The 25486-nt window shown below is 46.6% G+C and overlaps 1 protein-coding gene across 4 annotated transcripts in view; it reads right to left on the reverse strand.

Annotated features, from left to right (window-relative positions):
- The window catches only part of col7a1l (collagen type VII alpha 1-like), a 29300-nt gene extending 4215 nt beyond the window's left edge, over positions 1 to 25085 (reverse strand). Inside the window, exons 1-92 of one of the 4 annotated variants that reach the window (XR_015084736.1) lie at positions 24941 to 25085; positions 23113 to 23335; positions 21961 to 22141; positions 21738 to 21897; positions 20344 to 20437; positions 19408 to 19581; positions 19031 to 19194; positions 18830 to 18959; positions 18649 to 18765; positions 18410 to 18565; positions 17989 to 18105; positions 17759 to 17905; positions 17567 to 17686; positions 17348 to 17506; positions 17137 to 17250; positions 16905 to 17054; positions 16677 to 16814; positions 16152 to 16298; positions 15945 to 16064; positions 15423 to 15569; positions 15136 to 15342; positions 14932 to 15071; positions 14274 to 14397; positions 14059 to 14202; positions 13782 to 13978; positions 13644 to 13709; positions 13555 to 13572; positions 13451 to 13474; positions 13315 to 13380; positions 13132 to 13212; positions 12981 to 13007; positions 12873 to 12917; positions 12691 to 12765; positions 12528 to 12614; positions 12416 to 12442; positions 12304 to 12348; positions 12154 to 12225; positions 11551 to 11610; positions 11275 to 11310; positions 11157 to 11201; positions 10967 to 11002; positions 10762 to 10806; positions 10167 to 10238; positions 10039 to 10071; positions 9753 to 9824; positions 9617 to 9676; positions 9491 to 9526; positions 9291 to 9371; positions 9090 to 9125; positions 8975 to 9019; positions 8817 to 8888; positions 8672 to 8707; positions 8392 to 8418; positions 8217 to 8252; positions 8076 to 8129; positions 7921 to 7959; positions 7795 to 7848; positions 7687 to 7719; positions 7544 to 7609; positions 7420 to 7464; positions 7298 to 7333; positions 7193 to 7219; positions 7056 to 7127; positions 6928 to 6990; positions 6828 to 6845; positions 6719 to 6754; positions 6597 to 6635; positions 6253 to 6288; positions 6030 to 6170; positions 5881 to 5961; positions 5652 to 5801; positions 5486 to 5584; positions 5372 to 5416; positions 5118 to 5177; positions 4645 to 4695; positions 4013 to 4054; positions 3472 to 3753; positions 3350 to 3385; positions 2161 to 2187; positions 2025 to 2084; positions 1534 to 1659; positions 1399 to 1470; positions 1193 to 1228; positions 1069 to 1128; positions 943 to 987; positions 817 to 852; positions 701 to 736; positions 572 to 628; positions 429 to 500; positions 298 to 369; positions 191 to 226; positions 40 to 83 (exon numbers count right to left, since the gene is read on the reverse strand). Coding sequence is in view for 3 of the 4 variants with exons in the window: in XM_086022342.1 (XP_085878468.1) it covers positions 40 to 120; positions 191 to 226; positions 298 to 369; positions 429 to 500; positions 572 to 628; positions 701 to 736; positions 817 to 852; positions 943 to 987; positions 1069 to 1128; positions 1193 to 1228; positions 1399 to 1470; positions 1534 to 1659; positions 2025 to 2084; positions 2161 to 2187; positions 3350 to 3385; positions 3472 to 3753; positions 4013 to 4054; positions 4645 to 4695; positions 5118 to 5177; positions 5372 to 5416; positions 5486 to 5584; positions 5652 to 5801; positions 5881 to 5961; positions 6030 to 6170; positions 6253 to 6288; positions 6597 to 6635; positions 6719 to 6754; positions 6828 to 6845; positions 6928 to 6990; positions 7056 to 7127; positions 7193 to 7219; positions 7298 to 7333; positions 7420 to 7464; positions 7544 to 7609; positions 7687 to 7719; positions 7795 to 7848; positions 7921 to 7959; positions 8076 to 8129; positions 8217 to 8252; positions 8392 to 8418; positions 8672 to 8707; positions 8817 to 8888; positions 8975 to 9019; positions 9090 to 9125; positions 9291 to 9371; positions 9491 to 9526; positions 9617 to 9676; positions 9753 to 9824; positions 10039 to 10071; positions 10167 to 10238; positions 10762 to 10806; positions 10967 to 11002; positions 11157 to 11201; positions 11275 to 11310; positions 11551 to 11610; positions 12154 to 12225; positions 12304 to 12348; positions 12416 to 12442; positions 12528 to 12614; positions 12691 to 12765; positions 12873 to 12917; positions 12981 to 13007; positions 13132 to 13212; positions 13315 to 13380; positions 13451 to 13474; positions 13555 to 13572; positions 13644 to 13709; positions 13782 to 13978; positions 14059 to 14202; positions 14274 to 14397; positions 14932 to 15071; positions 15136 to 15342; positions 15423 to 15569; positions 15945 to 16064; positions 16152 to 16298; positions 16677 to 16814; positions 16905 to 17054; positions 17137 to 17250; positions 17348 to 17506; positions 17567 to 17686; positions 17759 to 17905; positions 17989 to 18105; positions 18410 to 18565; positions 18649 to 18765; positions 18830 to 18959; positions 19031 to 19194; positions 19408 to 19581; positions 20344 to 20437; positions 21738 to 21897; positions 21961 to 22141; positions 23113 to 23188 (7305 nt within the window). In the remaining variant the exon portion in view is untranslated. Of the gene's footprint in view, positions 1 to 39; positions 121 to 190; positions 227 to 297; positions 370 to 428; positions 501 to 571; positions 629 to 700; positions 737 to 816; positions 853 to 942; positions 988 to 1068; positions 1129 to 1192; positions 1229 to 1398; positions 1471 to 1533; positions 1660 to 2024; positions 2085 to 2160; positions 2188 to 3349; positions 3386 to 3471; positions 3754 to 4012; positions 4055 to 4644; positions 4696 to 5117; positions 5178 to 5371; positions 5417 to 5485; positions 5585 to 5651; positions 5802 to 5880; positions 5962 to 6029; positions 6171 to 6252; positions 6289 to 6596; positions 6636 to 6718; positions 6755 to 6827; positions 6846 to 6927; positions 6991 to 7055; positions 7128 to 7192; positions 7220 to 7297; positions 7334 to 7419; positions 7465 to 7543; positions 7610 to 7686; positions 7720 to 7794; positions 7849 to 7920; positions 7960 to 8075; positions 8130 to 8216; positions 8253 to 8391; positions 8419 to 8671; positions 8708 to 8816; positions 8889 to 8974; positions 9020 to 9089; positions 9126 to 9290; positions 9372 to 9490; positions 9527 to 9616; positions 9677 to 9752; positions 9825 to 10038; positions 10072 to 10166; positions 10239 to 10761; positions 10807 to 10966; positions 11003 to 11156; positions 11202 to 11274; positions 11311 to 11550; positions 11611 to 12153; positions 12226 to 12303; positions 12349 to 12415; positions 12443 to 12527; positions 12615 to 12690; positions 12766 to 12872; positions 12918 to 12980; positions 13008 to 13131; positions 13213 to 13314; positions 13381 to 13450; positions 13475 to 13554; positions 13573 to 13643; positions 13710 to 13781; positions 13979 to 14058; positions 14203 to 14273; positions 14398 to 14931; positions 15072 to 15135; positions 15343 to 15422; positions 15570 to 15944; positions 16065 to 16151; positions 16299 to 16676; positions 16815 to 16904; positions 17055 to 17136; positions 17251 to 17347; positions 17507 to 17566; positions 17687 to 17758; positions 17906 to 17988; positions 18106 to 18409; positions 18566 to 18648; positions 18766 to 18829; positions 18960 to 19030; positions 19195 to 19407; positions 19582 to 20343; positions 20438 to 21737; positions 21898 to 21960; positions 22142 to 23112; positions 23336 to 24940 lie in introns of all 4 variants that reach the window. The other 3 variants (XM_086022343.1, XM_086022342.1, XM_086022344.1) reach the window with 3 other exon arrangements.
- Between the last annotated feature and the right edge of the window lie 401 nt (positions 25086 to 25486).

Consider the following 25486-nt stretch of genomic DNA (forward strand, 5'->3'; position numbering starts at 1 on the left):
CGTCAAAAGTTTATAATGGACACGTGTCCTGTCCTGTACCTGATTACCCTTCTGGCCTTGCACTCCCGTGTCCCCTTTGTCCCCTTTGGTGCCATTCACGCCGTCATTTCCGGGGCGACCCTTAAAAATGACAACACGCTGACACCTTACCCGGCTCGCGTACAGAATGTTTTGATATTTGTGCGTTTACCACGACTCCAGCGTTGCCTGGTTCTCCCGGATCTCCCTGCAGACAAATTGTTTTACTATTTCAAATCACTTTGAAAACTCTGCGACACGACAGGAGGTTTTACAAACCTTCTGACCGCCCGGTCCTCGAGTGCCAAAGCGTCCCAAAGCTCCTTTAGTGCCCAAATCGCCCTTCAAGCCCTGGAAACAAATTGGAAAATGTCATCTTAGGTTGTAGGTGAATAACTTTGTCCTCGTACCTTAACTCCGGGCGGGCCATCCTCGCCCTTCTCGCCTTTGTCGCCGTCAAATCCCGGCGAGCCTCGCTCACCCTGCAACAAACCCAATCGAGGAGGTCTCAAGCATGTTGTCAGGAACTCCGCAAGCGGGAGAAGGCTCTCACCGCGTTGCCTTTGGCGCCCTTTAATCCGCGAGGTCCATGCATTTGAAGCGCGCTCCCCTACAGCGTAGAATAAAAAAAGTTGATAGCTGAGCAGATTGTCAAAAAAAAAAACAAAAAAAGAAAACATACCCGTTCTCCACTGATGCCTTGCATCCCACGTTCACCCTGGCATTACACACACACAAAAAAAAAAAAACACCATGATGCCAATGACAACTTTGCATCCGCGGAAGAGGACTTTTTACCTTTACACCTTTGAAGCCACGTAAACCTTTGGGGCCCTAAAAACAAAGGGGAAGTCGATTTTTTTTTCTAAAAGTTTACATAAGTGGCAACGAAGCAATTAAAATGAACAGTAAGTAAGGGCTCACTACAAGTCCTGAAGCTCCTTTCACACCTGGGGCCCCTTGGTCGCCCTGAAATACAATCCATGAGAACAACTTGTACACCATTAAAGATATTATGCTAATTTGACTAAATATATAATTAAACCACACCCTTTTTCCAGGGAAACCAGTGAAACCCCTCGGCCCCGCCTCTCCTGGAACACTTTCACCCTACGAAGGACGCGGACATTTTTCCATTGTTGCTATTACTGAATTTGTGACTAAATATATTTACCCTTTCTCCTTTGACTCCAGGTAAACCGGGAGATCCCTGTCAGAAAAGAATGATGTCACAAAAATGTAACAGCGAATCATATTCCATATTTTGCTTCAAAAGCGACTGAAAAATGTCACTTGAGTATTTTGGATCAAATGTGATTAACTTCGCAATGGTTCAACCACATCAAAAAACATGATATGCTAATACGTATTTGTGCTTACATCAGAACCCGGTGCTCCAGGAGGTCCCGCGCCTCCCGGTGTTCCATTTTTCCCCCGTTTTCCTCGCTCACCCTGCATCGGTGTACACAGCAAACATGTCACGCACATCACTTTTAAATCAAAGAGGTGACATACCTCCCGGCCGGGCTCTCCGGGGTCTCCCGGGGAGCCCTTGATGCCCGGGTACCCATGGATGCCCGCGCTCCCGCGGATGCCTTGGATTCCCTGCGCGCCCGGTGGCCCCGCCTCTCCTGGTTCACCCTGAGTTCATGAGTCAGAATTGCTTTTATTTCAACTCCTTTCCAAAAAAAAAAAAAAAAAAAAAACCCAAACACGTTTTATTACCTTTACCTCGAAAAAGCATGAAAACTTTTTCAAAGTAAACAAATGTTTGCTTTTTTTTTTTTTTTCTTTCTTCATACCCCTGATAACGATGATTCAGTTGCCAAACGCTTTGAAATAATTGCTTTCCAATTATGTGTTAAGATCACAGACAACGCTTTAAATGAGTCACTCAGCCAATTGAATCCCCTCACATTAAAACCGCAACCAGACGCAAAGTGAATCAAAGTTGACGCGATTGTGTTGTCATGGTTTTATTTTTTATTTTATTTTTTTTCGCCCACCTTGTTGCCAGGCGGACCAGCTTGCCCCTCGGGCCCTCGGTGGCCGATGCCTGGCTCTCCCTGAACGCACGGTTTCAATGATCATCTGCATTGTTGACGAATAAATGACCTCCATGCGAGTGTATATATAGTGTACCTTTTGTCCCTTCTCTCCAATGTCCCCCTGCAGACATCAAAAAGCACACGCGGGAAAGTCATAGAGCACCTTGACGACGTTAAAAAGCGAGCAATGTGAGGGGAATAAACGCCCTTGTCAGCGTTGTTTAACAAGGGGAATTATTCATGCGCGGGCTTCTTTAATCTCGCCGGCATCAAAAGAGCAACAAGGCCAGACGGCAGCCAAGTGTTCCCCCTCAGCTCTGATGCAACACGAAAAAACGTGGGCGAGGGCCGGCGTCCATGCGCTTACGTTTATGGGGGATACTTTGCGCGGCTTCCCAAACTTTTATTTGAAAGGGCTGCGAGCCGTGCGTGACGCAATTGGAAATCCATGTTATCAAACCGGGCTTCCTAAACATATCAAATCCAATTATTTTAACACGTTTTTTTTTTCCTGCCGAAAAAAAAACAAAAAAACAAAAAACATGCACATGAGACAATGCTGCACGGCTCCCACGCAGTAAAGAGGCGGAGTTATACGACACTTCTCAGACAGTGACGCAGGGCTGTCAAAATTAAAGCATTAACTATGGAGATTAATTTAAATTTCATCACGCACTAAAAAAAAAATTAATTGAGTTAACCCTTCCTGTAGCAGCTGACCGCTGCTCACTGTGCAGCCAAAAGAGAGTCACCATCCCAAAGACGGACTTTTATGTAGTTTTACTTTAAAAAGCTGCATGACGGCTTATTGCAGAAATCCAAAATAATTTGCACGCTTTGCACAGCCAAACCGTAATAGTTGTACGTCTTTGGTGTATCGTTCAACTGTTGTCGAAATATAGTTGTATTTTTTTTTCCACATTGATTCCAAGAATTTACTTAAGTAAATATCGGTTCCAAGCTTTGTAAAAAATTGTAGTTGCAAAATGCGATTAATCGCGATCAATTATTGAAAATTGTGCGATTAATTAGTTTAAAAATTTCAATCGCTTGACAGCACTAGAAAAAAATAAATAGCAGACCTTGCGGAAATTGTATCGATTTGTGAAAAAAATACGCACACTCTTGATTCTTTCGTCCACAACAAATTCAAGAGACCACCACCATCAATGAGCGCACGATAAAGAAATAATTTCTTTTCAATCTTGTTCTAACACAGTCAACGTGAAAATGAATTTGATTTCACACTGATAATCACCATTGGGTGCTGGGCGTTTATTTACCTTGGGACCTTGCATTCCGTCCTCACCCGGTTGTCCCTTTATAACGCAAGACGTACAGGTATAAATGAGCCTGTCGTTTTGAATATACAGTAGAATCCCGATGTGGGCTGGACTTTATTTACCTTGAGGTAAAAATAGTTTGGGTGGTAGGGGTAAGGCTGCCCTCCTTCTTCCTCGCCCGTCCCCTCCACCTCAGCCCTCCACCTCTCCCAGTGCTCCCGTTGTCGCTGCCTCTCCAACTCGACCTCCTCTTCGTCCTCCTCGCCGTCCACGTCGTCCTGCCGTGTCTCCCAGTCGCCACTCCAATCCTCATCATCGGGCCCGGCCCCCTCTCCTGCACTTTGTTCGGATGGCTCCGTCTTGACGTGTCGCCGGTTTCCTCCTCCAACGTCCGAGTTCCTTCTCTACAAAGTCATCATTAATTAAAAATTCATTCATGGCAAGACATTCTCAGACCCTTTTTTTTTTTTTATCCTAATGTTTAAAAAAAAAATGGAAAAGAATACTAATAAGTTCCTGGGGTTGAATGGCTGGACTGTGAAAAGACGAGTAAATCTGTCAATGGCAGTGAATGAGTTAGTTAAAAGATAATGTCTTTATTATTATTTTTATATTTTATATGAATTATTACCTCTCTATTACCTGGCTGATTCAGACGCTTACCTTTGAGTCAGACCAGTTCCTCTTGACCCTGACTGGCGGCACCTGCCAAGTGCCCACCAAATGCTTGTCAGCAAAATATTGAAATACGATAAAGCCACTTTGTGTGTGTGTGTGGGTGTGGGTGAAGAAAACAAGCCAGAGACTGAGTTCTATATATATATATATATATATATATTTTTTTTTATATTGAAAATTTTCACCAGTGACAATCAAGGAGTATTTTACATAATTGACAACCACGTTTCAATAAATAAAAAGCACACAAAAAAACGTGTAAAGGATTAATTTGATATGTATCTTTAGTAGGTTGTGACATCCAAGGCTGCCGTCTCCACTTTATCTGCATTTTCCATTGCTGCTGTGTTCCCTTTAAGAACCATTACTAGTCTATGGTCACAGTCTGTAATTAAGAGACCTCCTGTTTAAAAGATTAAAAAAAAAAAGAGAGAGAGAGTAAAAAATATGTATTGTTACTATCGCCGCATTACGACTAATACGTGTGTTCATTCCCATGCAGGCAAGCTTTAAGTCATGCTTTCGCGACAGGCTTTGTTGCAACTGGTGAAAATTTTGCATTTCAAGACATGCAAGGTGTGTGTGTGTGTGTGTGTTAAGACAATGATGACCCCCACCTTGTCTGCTTCCTGCGTGGTGACGGGAGGGGAAGGCAGCGACACCTCATCCTGCGTGCGGCATCAAAACAAAATAAAAAATAAAAAATAAAAAAAAAGTTCACACGGTCACAATATGTTTCACTTCAGCCCTCGCGACTTTTCCATCAGGGTGTCGGATACATTTGATCCAAGTCCAGCCTTTTTTTTTTTTTATTCAACGCTTGAAGCGATAAAACAAAAAGTAATCTGCTGCGAGTTGTGAAAAGCGAGCGATAAAAGAAAAAAAAAAGTATGAAGACCGGTTTCCAAAGTTAATTGAACAACACAATGTGGGCTGCGAGGACAACTCCAGAGCTGCTAATTAATATCATAGGAAGTAGGTGTGCAATTAATCGGCCGATTCTCGGAGACGATGTGTTGAAAAGGCGTCTGACAGGCCGGGGGGGTAACGAGAAGGCGTCCCTTCAACGCTTCAAAACAAGGCCGCCTACCTCCTCGGGCCGGTCGTAACGGCGGCCGTTGGAAAGCTCCTCCGACGACCGTTCACTCATCTGCAGCGACGAGATGAGAGGAGATGATCGTATTGCGGTATCGTCGTTTGACATTTGGGGTATGAATAAAGTGCGAATATAACATTTTTTAAAAATTCAAACAAGCTTGGATGCCGATTTAGGCAATTGGATTTATGAATGATGATATTAAAAATGGTGCTCTTTCTGGATGATTTTAGGAACAAAATACATACCGGGGGATGCATCCGCCTCGATTGTCGTCCTTTATTTCCCCGGCCCTGGCGTGACACGGGAAGAGCCGTGTCAATAATTTACAAGTAGCTCATCCACATATGACTGATATTGACCTTCCCACGGTCTCTGTTCTGCCTCTTGTGCCCTGCGCCTTTCCTGCCCGCCTGCCCCTGAGCGAGCGCCACCGCCTGGACGACACTTCCCGGTCGGGTCTGCCAAAACGCAACGAATGCAGAAACACGAGAACAAACCAGTCCCAATCGCGACTGAATCACAAACCTGGTTTGAAGTGTCATGAAAAGCGGAGTTGACTTGCGTCCGATTCGTTTTGGCCGCAGGTGTCCCATTCACGCTCCCGTCAAGACCCTCCTCCATTTTTTCCCGCGGTGTCCATAACGTCGGAGCCTCCGTAGATTCATTCCGAGAGTCCTAAAAGTGGAGGGTAAAAAAAAATAAATACAGTAAATGCGTGTTTAGTTCGCGACGGTCAGGATGTTTCGTTACTCACAGGCTGCGTAGGTTGGTCCAACTCAAATTCCTCGATGGGGTCCGCCAGCGGCAGGCTGGCGAAGTCAAGCTTCGCAGAGCTCTGTCGAAATGATGCAACCATAAGAATCCTCCTGCAGTGACTGACCGGCGCACGTTGACGTGACATACGGCGTATTCCGTAATGGCGTTGGAGGTTTGCGCGTTTTCGTTTGGCGCCTCGGCGCTCCGCTCGGCGCCGCCGGCCGAGCGAAGCAGCTCCTCCACGCCGCCCTGCAGCAGCCTGTCGATCAAAACCTTCAGCAGAGGCAGCTGGGAGACAAGCAAACATATCAAGCTGGATGCAGGAATGGAAAGACCAAGGTGAATCTGCACTTTGGAACGCGGTCGCCACCTTGATGCCGTACGTTTCGAACATGGCCTCAATGTCCTGCAGAAGAAAAGCGCAGTCAGCTTGCTGAGCGACAAGTCAAAAGGAAAGACAGAAATGTATGGAACAGAAGTGCAGCAAAAGATGAACAAAGAAACTCAGCCCAATTGGGAGAAAGACAAATGAGTGCAATTATCAAATCAAAAGGAAAGACAGAAGCTAAACTAGATTGGTTTGGAAACAAAAGAAAACAAACCTAATCTAGAATGACCAAAAACCGGAATTACCGTCTTTGGTAATTTGCTTGCAGTTTATAGATATTTTTGCTAAAAATTTACAAGGTTTGCGGCCTGGAACCTGGAACCCACCTTCATTTCCAGTGATTTCCCAGAGGTTCCAGCATCACCCTATTTACAGAAAATGCTGTGTGAATACACTCCTACTATACCGTACTTCCATTTCACCTCTATTTGACTGTGACTGCTTGTACCTTTTCTCCATTCATGCCCGTGTCTCCTTTCTCCCCCTGCAGTACAAAAGACGAGCGAGAACATCAGAAAGTGGATTTACACTTCGGGGTATACCTATTTGCGTGCTACCTTCATTCCTGGCGAGCCCTGAACACACAAAAGAAAGGAGGGAGATATCGGTTTGGGCAATTACTGGCACACAGCAGCAACCGCCGGGCCGGGGACTCACAGTAGCTCCTGGAGGACCCATTGGGACGGGAAAGGCTTGGCGGATTTCATCGACGGTGGCGCCCTGCGAACGAATCAGTTGAAGTCGGTCGAATTCGACGCAAAAGACGGCAACGTTTGTATTTTTACCTCTGCAGTGACCAGGACCTGTTTACCGGGCAAACCCGGGGGTCCCGGTTCTCCTTTACTGCCGTCTTTACCCTGTAATTCAACAACGGGACTGAAGTCGTGCTCCTTTTTGCTACTTTAAACTTTGAACTACTTACATTTGCCCCAGTGTCACCTTTCTCCCCCTGGAATGAGAGAATTAAAAAAAAGTGTCAATTGCCACCAAAAATTAAGATCATAGTTTTTGTTGTTGTCCGTGACACCTTTTGGCCTTCTTCCCCCTTTTGTCCGCCATCTCCCTGCAAAAAGGGTTGTAAAAATAATAATAATAAAATGACATGAAATGGCGCTAGGAAAACATTTGCTATGTGGAAATGTTCCTCACATCTTTCCCCGGCGGTCCCCGCTTGCCGTCGATGCCGGCTCTCCCCTTGAAAGCAAAAAGAACAATCAATGATCACCCCACGGGGGATGCCAACCCTCGTGGAAGATCATTCTAACGGCTTCACCGGAGTTCCCGGTAATCCCGGCATCCCGGCGATCCCGATCCGGCCCTGTTCGCCTCTCTCGCCTTCCTATCAAGAGCACATACAGGAGGCAATCAAACCAAGGCGGCGAAATATTTTCGGCATCGCTTCTTTTGTACGCTTACTGAGCCAGGCTCTCCTTTTGGTCCCTGCTCCCCCTGCAGTGGAAATAATATCAAGCAGTTATGAAAGTGGGCGTGTGGGGAAAAAAAAAAATAAGATTCCGGTATAACCTTTCGGCCTGGTTCTCCCGGTGTCCCATTGAGACCGTCTTTTCCGGAACCGCCCTGCGCACAGTCACGCACGGGCGTCAATAATTTTGACAAGACGCTCGCAAGCTAAGAAATTTGGACACCAACCAGAGAGGATCCCGGTAGTCCGGGTTTGCCCTCGGGACCCTGCCAACAAACAGAAGATATGAACTTTTGAAGGGACTCGCTTCACGCGCGCCGTCAATGGCTCCCACGAGCCCAATGTATACTTTCTTTACGAGAACAGGAAATGGGATGCTCACTCTCGGTCCGGGCAGGCCCATTTCTCCTCTTAACCCCGGCTCTCCCGGGTCGCCCTGACGGAAAGACGATCGAGAGTTTTTTACGACACGAGAAGCAATTCCCGTGGGGAAATCGAATACGTGTGATATCGATAAAGACACCTTGATCACCCGGGCGAAGATATTGTCTTGTAGCGCCTGGCCGTCCCCACCAAAAAAAAAAAACAACAAAAAAAAGATTGAGAGTGTTCATTTCTTGCTTAACGACAAATGGGCCTGTTAAACATGACTGGACTGATGAGAAGCTGTCACACATGACTATAAAAGGTTTGTTTACTTGCGTTCCCGGAGGTCCAGGTTTTCCCTTTGTGACGGCAGCAGACGCACACGCACACGCACACGCAGAGAAAAATAGCACTGTTTAAAATCACATCGATAGGACGTCGCGTGCAAGATTTGCAGGAAATAGAAGGTGCGCCGAAGAGCGACACACGCAATAAAGGTCCAGACAAAGATATCGAAATAGCAATCGCAAAGACAAAGCAAAGCAGCGGATCAGGACGGCGACGTCCCCAAAAGCGTCATAAACGCAAACGCGCGCGCGCGCACACACACACCGGCTCGCCTTTGTCGCCTTTTTCTCCATCACGCCCCTGGAGGAAGACAAAGAAATTTCATTACACGTAATGAGGAAATGTTAGCGTTGACAACTGACAATTACACTTGAAAATGCTTTATTCTTTTAATTGCCGAAGGTCTTACAGGCAGGCCAGCCTTTCCAATATCTCCTTTCTCTCCTTGCGCTCCTGGTTGCCCCACTAGTCCTAGTGGGCCCTGATTGAAATTTTAATAAAACATCGACGGTTTCGGCGACTTGATAATCCATATTTTTGGAATTTTATCAGAAAACTGTAAAATACCCTTATTCCTGGGTCACCGGATGCTCCTTGCGGTCCTTGGTCCCCCTGTGAAGGCCAAAACGAGTTCATAAAAAATGTGCACATTTCGGCATGGTTGAAATCATTTCGACTGCACCTTTATCCCTTGTTCTCCTTTAAGTCCAGCGTCTCCCTACGCACACAACAACAACAACACTTTGTCACATTGAACTAGAAAGAATCATTGTCGCAATGATACAAGGAGCCCAGAAAACGGTGATGCTTTGACGCTTTTGTGATGTGCATGAATTCAACGACTTGCCTCAGCGGCTGTGACAACCTCATGTGATTTACTTACATCTTTACCTCTTAATCCTGCTTCTCCAGGATTTCCAGGAGAGCCCGTATCCCCCTTGTCACCTTTGGAGCCGTCCTGTCCCTATTCAACAAATGAATTGGATTATAATCGGACCGTCACTATCGAATCGATTATCCCGAACGACGCTTTCATCCAAAGGTTTTTTTTTTTTTTTGTGACTGAATTTGTCGACTTTTTACCTTTGGTCCTGGTTTTCCAGATAAACCAACATTTCCCTGGGAGTGACAGAAAAAAAATATATATATAAAAAAGGCAAAGCGTGAATTTAGCAAACAAAATGGTGGGGGAGTTATTCGGGGACTCACCCGCTCGCCGTTTTCACCCTTTGGTCCCGCCTGTCCTGGAATCCCAAAACCCGGACTTCCCTGCGGGAACACATCAATTCAACTTGAGCTCGCACATTCTTGGATTTTCACATTGGATACTTTCTAACGCTGCAACCTTTTCTCCTTTGTCTCCTCGTTCACCCTTTGTTCCCAGAGGGCCCGCGGGACCCGTTGGACCGATGTCTCCCTGTAGGACGGGAAATGTGACACATCCATCGGAGACTTTTTCCGAAGCAAACTAGCGGCTCCGAAGCGGTTGCGCTCACTGATTCATTCGGTCCAAATGCACAAAGCTAATGAGAGAAACTCTTAATTGTGTTTGATTGGCGGGCCCAGAGGAGAACCCGCCGCGTTGCAAAACAATCACCCCCCCCCCTCTTCAAACGGCGGATTCGACTCACCCGGACGCCCTTTTTGCCAGTTGGACCAATAATCTGTGATGAAGGCACACAAATACATCAAATGCTAAAATGTGGCTAATTAGCACAAAAAATAAATAAATAAATAAAAATATGCCGAGTGGTCTTACACCCTCGGCGTTGTCTCCGGGGGCGCCTCTTGGTCCTTCGTCTCCCTTTAGGCCAATCGGTCCTGTCGGCCCCTGAGAGAAAAAAAAAAAAAAAAAAAGTCGAGATTTTACATTGGGTATGCATTCAAAATTAAAAACGCCGTGTAAAAAATAGCAAGGCTGCTCAATTGTACCTTTCCAAAGCATGACGTATCTCAAAATGAAAGAATTTTCCGTTAGCTGACGCAATTAGCGGTTATCTTGTGGACTATTTTCAATAGGCTTGAAACAAAAAAACAAAACAAAAAAAAAAGGGGGGCATTAAAGCAAACGGGGAGATAGCATCGTTGTGACGATCTCCTGACAGGGGGGGGAGGAGGTGAGCCGCCTCAAATTAAAACCAGCGACGCGAAGAGATTCATTGAAGCTTTGATGATTTGGCTCTTGCGCAATCACCGCCATCTCTCGGAAGACTCATTTCAGAAATGTGATGGCCACATCAGCCACGGCCACAAAAATGCCCGTCTAAATATTACAGTCCCTTTCTGACCGTAATGACTCAGCCTATTCGGTCAAATATAAAGTGCATTTTGTCATCATCACTAATCACACTCACTGTTGGTCCTTGTGGTCCAACGGGCCCCCTCTTGCCTTGTTCACCCTAAAAAAAAAAAAGAATGCATTTGCTCATTTGAGGCTCACTTTCACCGTCCGTCTGTTAGCATGGCTGATGAGAACAGATCAGGACTTTTTTTTTTTGGTGTGTTTTTCCACCTAATGTACATTCTCGATGAGAGTGTTTTGTATGTGTGCGGGCTCACCTTGTCGCCTTGCTCCCCTTTGAATCCCTTTTTCCCCTGCGGGCAAAAAAAAAAACACCGGCGATCAATCGTCGCAGGGCTAATTTCTCACAGACCACGACGCAGAAGTTAGCACGTTCGTCCCGTTAGCATTAACGGGTATTCGGGGTCAAATATGAACGGGTTTGGCGTTCAATAATGAGGTACGCACCCGAGGTCCTACGGCTCCTTGGATGCCTTGTTCTCCGAGTTCACCCTGGACGGATGCACAACATCGTCCCAAATAAAATGAAACGGACCGAAATGAAATCCAATGAAATATTGAGTACCTTCGGGCCGACCGGTCCCGCGACGCCCACATTTCCCTGCGAATGAAATTTGTGTGATGATCGGATTGGAGTCAGACTAAGATAACTTTTATTTGCGACTACAAAGTACAGTCGCCGCAGACAAACGAGCGGAGGAGAACAAAAGTGTTTTAGCACATCAGCAAATCCCCGTGCAAATACGCCCAGGAGAGGCCGGAACCGATGATAAAACGGCAATCGGGTTGGATTGCCTAATTTTGCCATCGTTTCCATCACGTCACTTTTCGCGCGCAGTACCTTCTCCCCTGGCTCTCCGCGAGGGCCCTGAGAACCTTGCAGGCTATCTCTGCATTCACCCTGGAAAAAGTTTTCAGAGGGTAAACACGATGCCAAGATGATGTTTTGATAAAAATGAAAAATAAAAAAAAAGACAGACATAAGATAAGATAAGATAAGATAAGAATGCCTTTATTGATCCCACAGTGGGGAAATTTTCGTTGTTACAGTAGCAAAGATATAGGTCACACAGGGGCGGCGGCATAATGTGGCCATTAATGTATAACATTGACGGCAAACATTTAGAATCAAACCTATGTAGATATACGCAGTAACATGTGTATATACACATGTGTATACACACCAACCTTCATCTACATAAAAAATATGAGGAACACTCATTTCGGCCTGTACATAGTACAGAGGAAAAAATACTCTAAGTGACAGTGCTGCAGTGCTGTAGTGAAATGTAAGGAACAGCATTGGATAAAAATAAAACTAGACTAACAGTAGTGGGGAATGTTGAGTATTGCACGGTATTACAGTAGTGGGGAATATTGGGTATTGCACGATACGAGCTCATACATACATTACATGTTCAAAAATGTTTGTTGACGCTGTTACCTTTTCTCCTTTTGGACCCGGTACGCCCGGTGCGCCGTCGACGCCGATTGGACCAGGCAACCCTGCGAGACCCTTGATGGTGGTCGGCAACGGAAAAAAGATGAATCGGTTTTGAAATGTGCATTTAATGCCGATCATCCCCGCACTTACATTGCTTCCGGCGTCGCCCTTTGTGCCCGGCTTCCCACGTAAGCCCTTTCAAACGAACAAACAAGCATGTCATTTGAAGTCCAACTAAAGGAGGAGCGGGATTCCTGTGTACCTTTTCTCCCGGCTCTCCGGGCTCCCCCTTCGAAAGACAACGCAAAACATCATGAATACGAATGACTGCGTGTATAGAAAATCTCTCATCTGGACCTCGAATCTTTTCTCACCTTGACAGATATTCCTGGTGGTCCTGCTGGGCCAGGCAAACCCGGGACTCCGATGACTCCAGGAACACCAGGTGGTCCCTGGGGACCCTGTCACATCAAATTTCATCAGACCAAAAACTCATTCCTGTTAAAATCCCCCAAAACTGTTAAGCGGGTGACTCACCGACGATCCCGGTTCTCCTTTTTGCCCGGGGATGAAGTTTGCATCTGGGGCTGCTATCACATAACCGGGCTCTCCCTGTGATGATTAAAAAAAAAAAATGTAAAAAAAAAATTTTTTTTTTTTAAATCAATTTTTTTCCTTAGGATCGTTCCAAAGGTACATTCAAACATCGCAAAACTTACTCTCTCTCCTCTCTGGCCTTTGGGACCAGTTAGACCATGAGGGCCCTGTTATATCACAAGAATAGTTATAATTTAATTAAACACATGTATTCATTATTTCAGTTTTACCATATCGCCTGGTACACCTGGAGTGCCCTGCGGGGGGGGGGAAAAAAAAAAAAAAGAAAAAAGAAAGATACATTACAGACACAACAACAACACGTTTTAAAACAATAACATCAGTGTTGGTCCGAGTTTCTTCTCTTTGGAATTTACTTACCCGTTGGCCGGCGGAACCCGGGGGTCCAGTTCTTCCAGGGCGTCCAGGCAGCCCGGGAATGCCATCTGTTCCAGGAGGTCCCTGTCGCGGTAAAGCGACACGGCCAACGCAAAAAAATAAAATCACATTTAACTGAGTAAAACAAATCCAGATTTCATTTGTCGGCGAGCGTGCGCAGCTTGCCTTTTCGCCCTTTTCTCCCTTGGTAGAGGTGAAAGGATCAAATTGTCCAGGAGTTTGCCTGAATCGCTACAAAAACAACAATCTCAGCTTATGTTTGAAAAAGGAGAATAGGAGAAATATTTGGAGTGAAACTTACCAGACCTCCCCCCACACCATCGCCCTGAAAGAGTGCGGTCCATGTTGGATTTTATTACACATCAATACTGTTTTCACACACAACGTTGGCACATTTCAACTCACCCTTTCTCCTTTCTGGCCCTGCGAAAGAAAGCGGAACATTTCAATGCTAATTGACTTATTATGAACTATAGAGCACCTGATCGACCGACCTTGATGCATCGGCAGGGGGCCTGAGGTTTCGCCACCTCCTTCGGGTCATCGGTGGGCGTGTCCAGCTGAGCCGACATAAAAAACGAACGCGGGGTGTTACGTCCGCCGGCATGAAACATGAAACGTTCTCCTTTTACCTCCTCGTCATCGCGGCGCGGCGCGAACTCGGAGAGCAGCTCCTGGCTGCAGACGCTCCCGATGAATTCGCCCTCGACGGAGGGGAAGTCATCGAAGGTCGGCGAGTAGAAGACGTTCTTGTACCTGCCGGCGGCCGCGACCCGGCTCAACTCCGGCAGGTCGGCGTTGGCCACGCCCACCGCCAGGACGCTGACACCTGCGCCAAAAAAAAAAAACGCGCAGGTTTCAAATCGATGGGAGAGGAAAGTTCGCATCGCCGAAGGACTTTTGACTCACCCAGAGCACGCGCAAGCCTGGCGGGGGGCTCCACGTTGTCTTGGGCCCTGCCGTCTGTTATCAGCACCAGCACGTGGGCGACATCTCGCCTCATTCCCACAGCCTCCTGAAACATTTCCTGCAGGACATAGCTGATGCCCTTTCCTGCGTTAAAACAAGCATAAAAGCTCTGATATACTTCCTCACGCGCGGTTGTGGTTTTGCGCGGCACAAACCCGTCTTGGTGTTGCCCCCTCCGTAGCGTAACCCCTTGAGCGCCCGAAGCACGGCGTTCCGGTTTTTGTGATCGTTGAGTCGAAATTCAATTCGAGGCTCGTCGCTGAAATGAACCGCGGCTATCTGAAAGCGAGAAGAGTTTCAACTGGGCTGGATGTTGTACAGTAGGGTTGGACCGATTATCGGCACCGATATTTGGCGTTTTTAAAACTCTGCGGGCCGATAATGAATCAATTTAAAACTGTGGAAATCAAAACAAAGATAGGTGAAAGTTGAACATTTCTGTCATTTTGAAATTTTCATTTACTGTAGAAATCTTTTTGCATGCTGACAACTTTGAACTTTTGTGTTAAAATTTTATAACAGAGATGTATACTGTCAAAATTTTCTTGTAATAATGATTTTAAAAAAAAAAAAAAAATCAACATTATGTAAACCTGAAACATTGTTCAACAAACATGCTTAAAGACGTTACAACAAAGTTAAGAGTACTTTTTTTTTTTAGATTTTGAACTAATTTTTTAAATTAATTTTGAAAATTAATATCGGCTCCAAATATCGGTTATCGGCCTCCTTGGCTGCTAATAATCGGTATCACGCCCTGAAAAAAGCATATCGGTCTATCTCTAGTGTACAGTTCAGTTAGCGGACACTAACTTGGGCGCCTTCAGGGCCGATGACCGGGAAGTAGGCGACCACCCGGGATATGAACTCCTTCATCTTGCCAAAGTTGTTGGCGCCAATGCTGGACGACTCATCCACCAGGAACACCATGTCCACTTTGCTCCGGCCGCAATCTGGCCACACAGCAAAAGGCGTCGGTCGGCAATCCGAGCGTTCCAACGAACGAGGATGAAATACCTGCTCTCGGTGGAGCTGCAGTCGCTGCGCTTGGTGTCGCGAACTGGGCGGGGGCCACTGTTAGGTGAACCGGGGTCGTCTTCACGGTAGCAATCGGCGGCACAGTGGGGCGCTTGGTGCGTTTAGTGGCCGTCTGAAGGGTTGTGGTGCTGGCTGTGACATCAGCGGCCACGGTTGCCGGCTGGGACGTTGGAGGATGCTGTCCCACTGAGATGCAAAATACACTATTATAATATTAAATAAAAAATATAAACAAAAGGTCCATGAGTGTCGTGGGCCTTCCTTACCAATCCTCTGGTAAACGGTGCTGATTGGTCCCTCCACTTGCCCATACAAAGGCCTGATGGAGAAAATATATGTTCTGCCATACAGGAGCTGACCGACTTTAAAGGAGGTGAAACTAAGACCCAGCGTCTCCTTTTTAGTCTCAAACACTGCAACAAAAAAAAAAAAAAAAAAAAAAAAAAAAAAAAAAAAAAAGAAGTCATTATTTCACATTTTTCCAGAGGCAATTAACTGTTAAGCAGTTATGAGAGCCTCCTTGCCAAAATACAGAAAAACACCAAGGAAAGGGTGACGGTTCAAATGAGCATCCCTCCATCACTTGAGAGTGTTGACAGTGCGATCAAATACAGTCGTTGCAATAACACATCGTGCTAGTCATACCAGCTTCCAACTCTGGGGGACGATTCGGATATTGGTATCGTGACAAAGCAACACTCAGGGACAACAATAAGATGAGTAAGGCACAGTATTAAAAAAAAAAAAAAAAAAAAGGGAGAGTACACTACATCATAAATGACACAGACCCGAGATGTGCCTCCAGCTCAGGAGGTACCCGGAGACACCCGCCACTCGGTTCCAGCTCAAAACAGTGCTGCTGTCAGTCGTGTTCGTTGCCGTGAAGCCGGTCACTTTTGGGAGGTCCACTAAAATCCAATCAAAGAGAGAAAAGTCAAAGGGTCTATTCGTTCTGGTCTCTTCACGTCCAGAATATTTTTACAACGATGACTCACATGTTCGTGCCGTGACCAGGACTGAGCTTCCCTCCCGGCCGCCCGCCATGGAGGACACTTGGATCTTGTAGGCCGAGCCCTCGCGCAGGTTCCCGATAGTATAGGTTGTAGTACCAGCTGGTACCATATGGGACTTCTCTTCTCCCCCTAGTGGAGTAAGCGTGTAAAACAGGTAGTTCATGTGTCTTCTAGAAACTCGACGTTATTTATAGACCACTGAGTCGACAGTCAAAGAATTAAAAAAAATGTATTCCAACATGAGTTTGAGCACCAATTTGTCATGCAATTTAAAATTACTGTCCAATTTAGAAAGTACAATGAAAACAGCAGGGGCCCCAAAATTGAACCCTGTGGAACACCCAAACGACAGTGGGGCAGAATGAGATTCAGAGCAACCAAGGCTAACACAAAAAGACCTGCAGGCCAAATAGAATTTAAACCACTCTACAGCACTACCACTAATGGCCACGAGGTGCTGCAAACGAGCAACAGCAATTCTGAGCATAAAACACAAAGAAATCTCACCCATGAAGTGGATCCAGGACACTTTGTAGTCGGTCGCACCCAGTGCTTGTTTCCAGGAGAGGGTGACAGAGTTAACACCGGTGTCCACAACTTTGACCTCCTTGACCAGCTGGGGCGGTTCCGAGTCCAAAGCGGCCGCTGAGGAATTCAACACATTGCGTGTTGAAGGCAGGTCATATTCCCGGAAATCCCCACCGGAGCCGGGAGGGAGATGCAATCGTTCACTACCTGTGACTTGAGTTAAGGAAATTTCGGGCCCCTCCGTGTTGCCGTATATTGCGCGGACTGTGATTGTGTAGGTGGTGTGGGGGCTCAGGGCCGTGATGCGATAGGAGAGAAGGCTGCGGTCCAAGTAGCGCGACTGGGCGCTGAAATTGTCTGAGAACATAGAAGCGCAGGTTGTGTGGCGAAATTCAGGCAGGGGATTGTGAACATGGGCGGCAGGGATAAGAACATTTACCGGTGTTCCAGGAGAGCTTGTACTCAGTAGCGCCAACTATTGGACTCCAGCGCACTTCTACGGCGGTGCTGGTGTAGGCCGTTACCTCGAAGCTGGACACGTAACCGAGAGGAGCTGAGGATGAACGAGAACAAACATCAGCATCCGTCTTTTGACGGCGCATATTTACGTTCGCCGAACGTTCCGACCCGTTTTAAAACCATCTACTGACATGTTCGGAAGGTGGCGGTGATGCCGGGCCCGACCACCGATCCGAAGAGCACGTAGAGGGTCAGCGCGTACTCTGTGTCGTGGGCGACATTTTTCAGCTGGTACTCGGTCGTGGTGCCGTTCAGAGCCAACTGCCTGGGACGGTCCCGACCCACAAACTCTGAGAAATGAAACGACACCTAAGAGGACGCTCCCGCAGGGATGAGAACTTCCAACGCACCTATCGTGGGTCCCCATGCCAGACGGTACCCGGTGGCGCCCGACACGCTGTTCCAGGTGATGACAGCGGTGCTGGTGCTCACCGCTGACACCTTCAGGGTCTGCACGGCGCTGCTTTCCACTAACAGGGGCGACATTGAGTCATTTCATGGAAAATAAACGCCATCAGCACTTTTTGTAGCGCAGCAGTTACGTGTCTTGACTTGAGCGGAGGTGACGGGCCCTTCGATGTCTCCAAAGATGGGGTTCATGGTGATGGTGTACTCGGCGCCGGCGTGGAGGCCCTGGATCATGTAGAAGTCAAAGGTGTCCCTGAGGTTGATATTCTCGATGTGGCCGTCTGGAAGCGCAAAGGAACACGCGGCTAAGTGGCAGGTGAAATACTTGAATTGGCGCGAGTGAGTCGTCGTCAGGGCGCGTTACCCGGCGACGCCCATGTGAGACGATATCCTGATGCGCCTTTAACTGACGTCCATTTGACCTGCGCAGTGTCAGTGGTTGCATTCTGGACCAGGAGTTCTTGAATTGCTACCAGCTTCACTGTAACACGTAAACACATCCAAACAAACAAAAAAAAAAAAAAGTGGGGGAAAATGTTAAAAATAAATAAAGAAATATCTGATCAGAAAACAGAGTAATATCGTGACTACTTCGTAAAAACCGGCACACACTAAAAAAGGGACAAATCAAAAATATGGCGTAAACAACACCACCCTCCAGTGGACATAATGTAGTACTACAACTTAGTTGTGATTTTAAAAAAGGACTGTGTCACATTGAGTGTTTACTTGTTACATTTTCTCCGTTTTTTTTAGCGAGTGACAATGGGTGTGATAATAGTTACATGTCTTTCCCACGATGGAAACAGGTTCACTCAGCCCCTGCGGGTAAACCGCATAAACACTGATGGTGTACTTTTTGTCCTCCTCCAGGCTGTCGATCACGTGCGACGAGGCGTCTCCTGGGAGCAGCTGCTCGTACGCGAAGCCTGGCCGGTTGGCTGCGTTTGAGAAAACGGGCACCGTCAATCCCCCCCAAAAAATAAAATAATAATAAAAGCAGTCAATAATGTTGTCTTCGTACATCTTGGGATGAGAATTCTGAAACCATTGAGCTTCTTGAGAGGAGGCGTCCAGCCCAGACGAAGCGAGAAAAGACCTTCTTCGATCACTCGGAAATTTAACACTCGAGGCAATGGCGCTGAAAGACAAGATTTGCGCTCATGGGGTCAAGCGACATTTGGTGATCTCTGCGTTGCGCTTACTCGTCTGCGCGGTCGTGGTTGCGGATTCTCCGACGAGACTGGGATACACGGCAGACACCGTCAGGGAATATGACGTCTTGGGGTTGAGCTCCGCCACCACCGCTGTTGTCATGTCTGCTTTAAGATGAATCTTAAGGGAGCAGAGGCCAGATTGAAAGCCTGCGGATGTGCGGAGCTTTCACCCCCCCCCCCCCCCCTCACCTGTCGCTGCTGCGTGTGGACGGGTTGCCCTCTGGAGTCGAGAGGGACGACCGCGATTCGGTAGCCCGTCATGTCGCCCGTGGCCGCCGTCCACGTCAGTCTGAGGGAGCCGTAGGCCAGCTCGCTAACCTGGAGATCTCTGGGACCTAAAATGGGCTCTTTGACTGCATTGAATTTGTCAAAAAAAAGGGGGAAATATACACAAGTAAAAAAAGTTCAAACTCCACTGACAGCTTCATCAGTAAATCTAAGGCGGTCAAAGAAATTTTAAAAATGTGTGTTATGTTTCTGTGACGACTTACACTAGCATTTTTTTCCTCATAGTCTTCAATTTAATTCACTTAGTCCACTAAAATTAATTAGACACACTCCCTTACCGGGCTGGAACATTTTGACAGGGCGCGGCGGCTCGGAGGCGGTGAAACACACTCGGCGGGACAATTTGGGGAGGGCGGTCGCCAGGAGGGGGAAGTCAGCCGCCATCAAGAGGTGCTCCTCGTACGGTTGGGACACCGTCAACCTCAGCTCCGCCTCCTCCGCTCCCCCCACGCCTGAGCACAAGAAGCATGCGGATCAATAGTTTATCACTATCTAGCTCAATCCACCGGGGGGCGCTGTGGCATTTTCAATCGCTTCACTATTGTCATCCACTCAATAATGAAACGGCATATTTTCTCCAAGCCGACTCAGGCATATGCTTTTAAATGTTTACTTCGATTAGTTGTGCACATGGATGTTGAAAGGAGTCTTTCAATTACTTCTGGCGTGATAGGGGCCTAAACCAATTTGCCCGGAGGCGCTGACTCATGAAGCCAGGTGTGAGCACTTGTTCCGTATGCCACACGCGAGCGCCTTTTTTAAAAAATTTTTTTTATGTGTGTTGACAAGCAAGCAACCGCAGGTTTGCTCCGCCGCGCCGGTGATGAATAAGAGGAGCGGCACTCTGTGTCAGAGGTGCAGATGAGTCGGCCGGTGAATAATGGCCGCAATTAGAGCGCGATTGGCTAATGAGCAGTAATTATGTGGCTGCTGCGCATGCGTGTGAGTGAAGCGGTAGTTCTCACTTCTGCAGATGGACACATGTAGGAATGGCGTCCCTAATGTGGCGAGTGAATGTGCTGCATATGGATTGTATATATATATATAAATCTGTGCGAATGCACTTTGAAATATGAGTTTCGCACAATCACAAGGTTCCGGGGAGGAATCGTACAGGACGTGAATTTCTAACAGCGAATGAGACGGCGTGCTGGATAAGATCTGAGGCGAGCGCCGCAGTGGGGATGTTGCGGGAATTCACAATGCAGACTCACCGACGGCGTAGAGCGAAATGCCATTGTCGGCCACTTCTTTGGCTGCGGCGACAAAGGGGTCGTCCGAGGGTCCGTTTGTGATCAAAATGGCCACCTACGGCGGAAACTGAGATGAGTCGAGAGTGTGTAGAGTGGTGCCTTGGGACACGAGTTTCATTGGTTGCATGACCGTGCTCGAAACTCAAAATGCTTCTGTCTCAGTCATCCGTCCCCTATCAAGTGAGTGTGTTTTTTTTTTAATAGGTAAAATGTCTAAAACATTGTCATAATAACATACCAAAAACTTAGTATAATGCAGACATTTGGGTAATCTGCAGTCATATTAGTCACCCTTCATGGAGGATAAAGTTCAAATATCTATCGCTTAAAGGGTTGTGACATCGCGGCACCGAAGCTCTTTGCTAGCCCGTCTTTTGCATTGTTTGTTAGCATTATGCTAAACACACTAAGGGCATCTCCGTTTTGTTTACTTTGACATTAAACGTCAACTGGCAGAGGCTCTCAACAGTTTGAAGCCTCCTCTTTGATTGAGTTGTCGACTTTTTGCCAAATCGCCGCTTGAGTTGAGGTGAGTTGAGTCATGTCAAATTGGAAACATTGGCTGAGCGATGCCTTGTATCTAAGCACCGCTGCATTCGTGATGAGAATGTCCTTGTTCCAATTTCCAGAAATACACCATGTATTTCAGCTCAATTACACACAAAAAAAAAGATAAAAGTCCCATCAAGATTTAGCTACTGTTTGTTTTACTGTTAGAATCCATTCTACAGTTTAAACATTTGCACAGTTATGTCGCTAAATAATTAATACACCACTGTTTGGTTGGGGAAAAAAAAAAAAAAACTAATTTAAAAACAGCATCAGACTTGTTAAAGCCCCCCACAGATTTGTTCATGGTTTAGTTTATAATTGAATTCATAATTGAATAAATCAAGCGAAAAGAACAAGCGGGATGCGCGGATGAGACTGAGACTGGCAATTTGCTCATTCATAAAAATGAAGCAAAGTTCATGGAAAGTTCAAGAAAAAGAAGAAGAAGAGGAAGAGGAGTCAGGACAGCATCAATATGAGATTGTAGCTGCTGCTCGCATGCGCCCCGCCAGTACAAATTCAATATATCAGCCTAATCCTCTCCCCGCTGCCTTCCCACGTCAAGTGCAAAATTATTCACACGCACACTCCGAAGATAGCGGGCTGATGGGAATGCTAACCGGCAGCGTTACTCCGAGTCGCCCCGCCACTGATAGAGAAGGAAAATACTTCACATTTTTATCGCTTGACAAGTTTAGTTGCCGTCTATAAAAAATAAAAAAAAGTCGTTTTTTAGATTTTTTATTTTTTATTCCGCCCTATTGGAAAACAGGCCAATCACTGGCTGTGGATTCATAAAGTACCTTGGGTGCGTGATCGCGACTGATGGCGGCGCTGAAAACCTGCTCTACGAGAAAGTGGAGGGCGGCGCCCATCTTCCTGGCTCCGCCTTCATAGGGAAGCATCCCGACGGCCCCGAGCACCTCCTCCGGGGAGCTGTAGTCCGTCAAGGCGATTCGCATCCTGGACGCCAAACGGGAAGTGATGGACGACCCAAAAGTGGCCCGCGAGCATGTCGACTTTTACCTGGGCACGTTCCCGAAGACGGTGACTCCGAAGCGGACGCCCTCGGCTCCGACGGGGCTGTCCTTGAAGGAGGAGAGCATGGCCGAGATGAAGTCTTTAGTCGCGGAGAAGCCATCGGCGCCCACACTCCGCGAGTCGTCCACCAGGAACACGATGTCTGCCTGCACCACCGTCCTGCAGGCTAACGGAGATTTGCGATTAGCAAGAGTCAACCACAGCTATTCTCCTTCAAATGTAAAAATAAATAAATAAATAAAAAATTCCCCAAAACTCCAGTTTTCAAATTGACATTTTTCTGCATGCTTTGAATGGGGGGAAAAAAGAATTTCACTCGTTTATGCTTAGCTAAATTTGCAATCAAAAAACGCCCTTTCCATTGGTTTTCAATATGACATGTTATGCTACAAACAAATGAAATTTAGCTGCATGTTTTGAATACCTTGAAAAAGACAGACTAGACAACATAACTAAATTACAAGTTACTTTATTAGTTACTTTCAGCGGACGCCGACAACTCCGCTTGACATGAAAAATGACAGCTGGTAAAGTGGTATCAGTGTCGTAGCATCAGAGCTATTTTTTTTTCCCCAAGTACAAGTGTTGCTATTTTTTGTTGTTGCCTGAAGCAAATTTTTGCAATGATAATATTAGGGCAAAATCAACCTATGTTCATTCAACATGGCCTAAATGCCTTGGAAAAAAAATGTAAACAAATTTATAAATAAATGAAGGTCAGAGAACGTCCAAAGGTTAAGAATTTATTAGAAAGTAAATCTGCTGACGATCCCAACAATTTCATACCGGTCTTTGCCACTAGATGGCAGTCTTGCCTCATCACCTTAGCCTGCGGGCCTCTGCAGCAAGCTCCACAAACTCCCATGAATGCTTAATGACACACAAGTCAGCCCAAAAAGAGCATCAATATTCCGAGCGGTCCGGCACTAAAACTTTAGCACAGCAATGAGGAACGCTTAGAATAGCCCGCCTCCTCGCGCCTGCCCTCTAATTTGGAAATGTGAGTATTCTGCCCAACAGTGACCCTCAAAAAAAAAAAAAAAAAAAAATATGATGCAGTCACTTTGAAGGAGTTGATATTGCGCAAGTTGTCTTGGCGAACGACATCCCATGGAGGCGGGAGGCGTGATGTCATACCTTCAGCTTGCGCCGCGACGCTTCGACGCAGGAGGCAAAGCAACAGGAGAAGCCCGTAAAGCCAACGGCGGCCCATCCTCTTCCTCCGCTCGTCCTCTTCGTTCGCCCCGTTCCGATCAGCCGCTCCTCCTCCTCCACCTCCTCCCGCCTCGCCTCACAAATCCCCTTCCAAGACGGCGCTCCGGGATCATCAATTCCCGCGCTTCTTCTTTCTTATCTGAGACTGGCGGGGGGGGGGGGGGGGGGCGAAGTGGGAAGTCAAAGAGAGATAAAACGTGAGCAGACTTTTTTTTTTTTTTTTTTAACTTGCTGGACATCCATGCAAATCCCTCACTATTTATGATATATTGTCCTAATAAAGGCGAGAAGGGGATCATAAAAGGTTGCTTGCGGGGGTTTTGGACTGGCAGTTTCTACCCGGCGGACGGTTTTACAGCACATTCCAACAGTGGCAAAAAGGTGTTAAAGTCAGCTAACAGAGGGAATTACCGCGGCATCCAAACAAACGTTTGGAATTTATGACCTCAATAATCCAAAAGGGGCCGGAGGTGGACTCAAGCCAGAGAGCATTTTTGTTGTTTTTTTTTGTTGTTGTAAAATTCACCTTTGTGACGAATCGGAAATAACGGGCAACAAGTATGTTTGGATATCACGAAAAATTTAAGAAAATCCCATCATGGCTTCGCTTCAGAAAACAGGTGAGCCGTGATTGGTCGTTACCTGAGTAACTGTGATGTCATTTTCAGGCGACAGAAAGTGACAAAATGGCCGGCCCCGAGATGGCGTACAAACGGTTGGATTTTGCCGTTTAAACAATACTTTGTTGTTTTTGTTTGTTTTGGGGCTTCTGCCATGACACATATAATAGCGAATAGACGTTCAAATCGACTTCCGTCCTTATAGCGAAAGGAGGAAGTAAGTATGCCATAAAGAAATTCAGCACGTTTGTATTTTTGGGGTGCCAGGGTTACTCCCTCCCTCCTCAAAGTTGCTTAGTGCCAGTAAAAACGATACAGACCCCTTCAGGGCATGACAAAAGTCCCATTCAAGTACTTGTACGTCAATGTTTCATCAAAACACTTTTTTTATTAAGGTTGAATACTTGCCCGGTGTTGCTTTAAGGGTTCACTTATTCTATCGGACGACATACCAGTTTTATAATTCATTGAGCAGCGTTAAGGTCTTCCAAGACCCACAGTGTATTATGTTCTGTGACTATATAGGACATCATGCTTGCGGCTTGGAGACCAAATTCTAATTCAAAAGTTTTTAGGTGAAGCTTTTCCACAATGAGCGCCTCAAACAAGACAATAGTCTAAAATGTCTTGCCAAGCGGAAGAATTAAGACGCAGTGGGGGCATGTCCCAACACTTTAGTCGGTCTGCTCTGGCCAGTTAACACCAGCGTCAAAGTGCCATAAAAAGCGACTGAGCTCGACGGGGAGCCATTGGGGGAAATTCCTCGCTACGGTTTGACCACCTGGCTGAACGCTGGATGACATTTACAACCATGCGCGAGCCGCAGCGGGCTGGCAGGGCTCGCGCAACAAACACACTTGGCCTCCTCTTGTCCTCGCATACCGATGCAGATATGTCTCTGCATGTATCTTATTCGTGCACAAAAGGCAGCCGGTCAGGTGGGGAGCATTTTATGAATGACAGCCGGCACGCTTAAACGTTGCCACAATTACGCTGCAGTGTTTTTTTCGTTCTTCTTTTGTGGCGTTATGAGTGTTCTAAACGAATCAACAACACGTGGCACGACATTTGCGTTCATCACTGCCCGGAGAAGATTAAACAATATTACAAAATGAACTTCACTGACTCACGCGGTGTTATCTGCTTCGTTCTCTCTCTCTCTCTCTTTTTCTCTCTCGCTCGCTCTCGCGCGCTCGCACACGGCGGTGGCCCTGCAAGTGTAGCCGTACGTCAGCTCTTTCTACATAATGGCATTTTCCACCTCGCCACCTCCCGGAATGGATTATCCCCGCGAGACGGTTAGCGGCGGAAAAAGGCACGCGAGACGTCGGCGACGTAATTCCGATTTTTGAAAGCCAACAGCGGAAAGTTTGCAGGTGCAGCCGAGCAACGTAGACAACAGGAAAGAAAAAAAAAAAAAAAAAAAAAGAAGAAAAAAATCGTTGCATTAGTGCAGGCGTGCAAGACAGTGTCAGTGCATCCTGCCCATTTATAATCACACAAAGAGAATATAATGAGCTTAAACTATGCACTGCTTTAAAAGATGAACACTTGGCTTGTTAAATCAGCACATTAAAGTGCAGTAAAGTTAATGGATTTTGAAGGGCCTTCTACTTACCTCTCTGCTCAAGTTCATCAAAATTATCCAGAAGACGTCCAGATAGAGGCGGGGGGGG

Source organism: Filicampus tigris, chromosome 22 (genome assembly GCF_054856515.1).
Source record: "Filicampus tigris isolate MCC_2025a chromosome 22, RoL_Ftig_1.0, whole genome shotgun sequence".
In the NCBI taxonomy this organism is placed as follows: Eukaryota; Metazoa; Chordata; class Actinopteri; order Syngnathiformes; family Syngnathidae; genus Filicampus; species Filicampus tigris.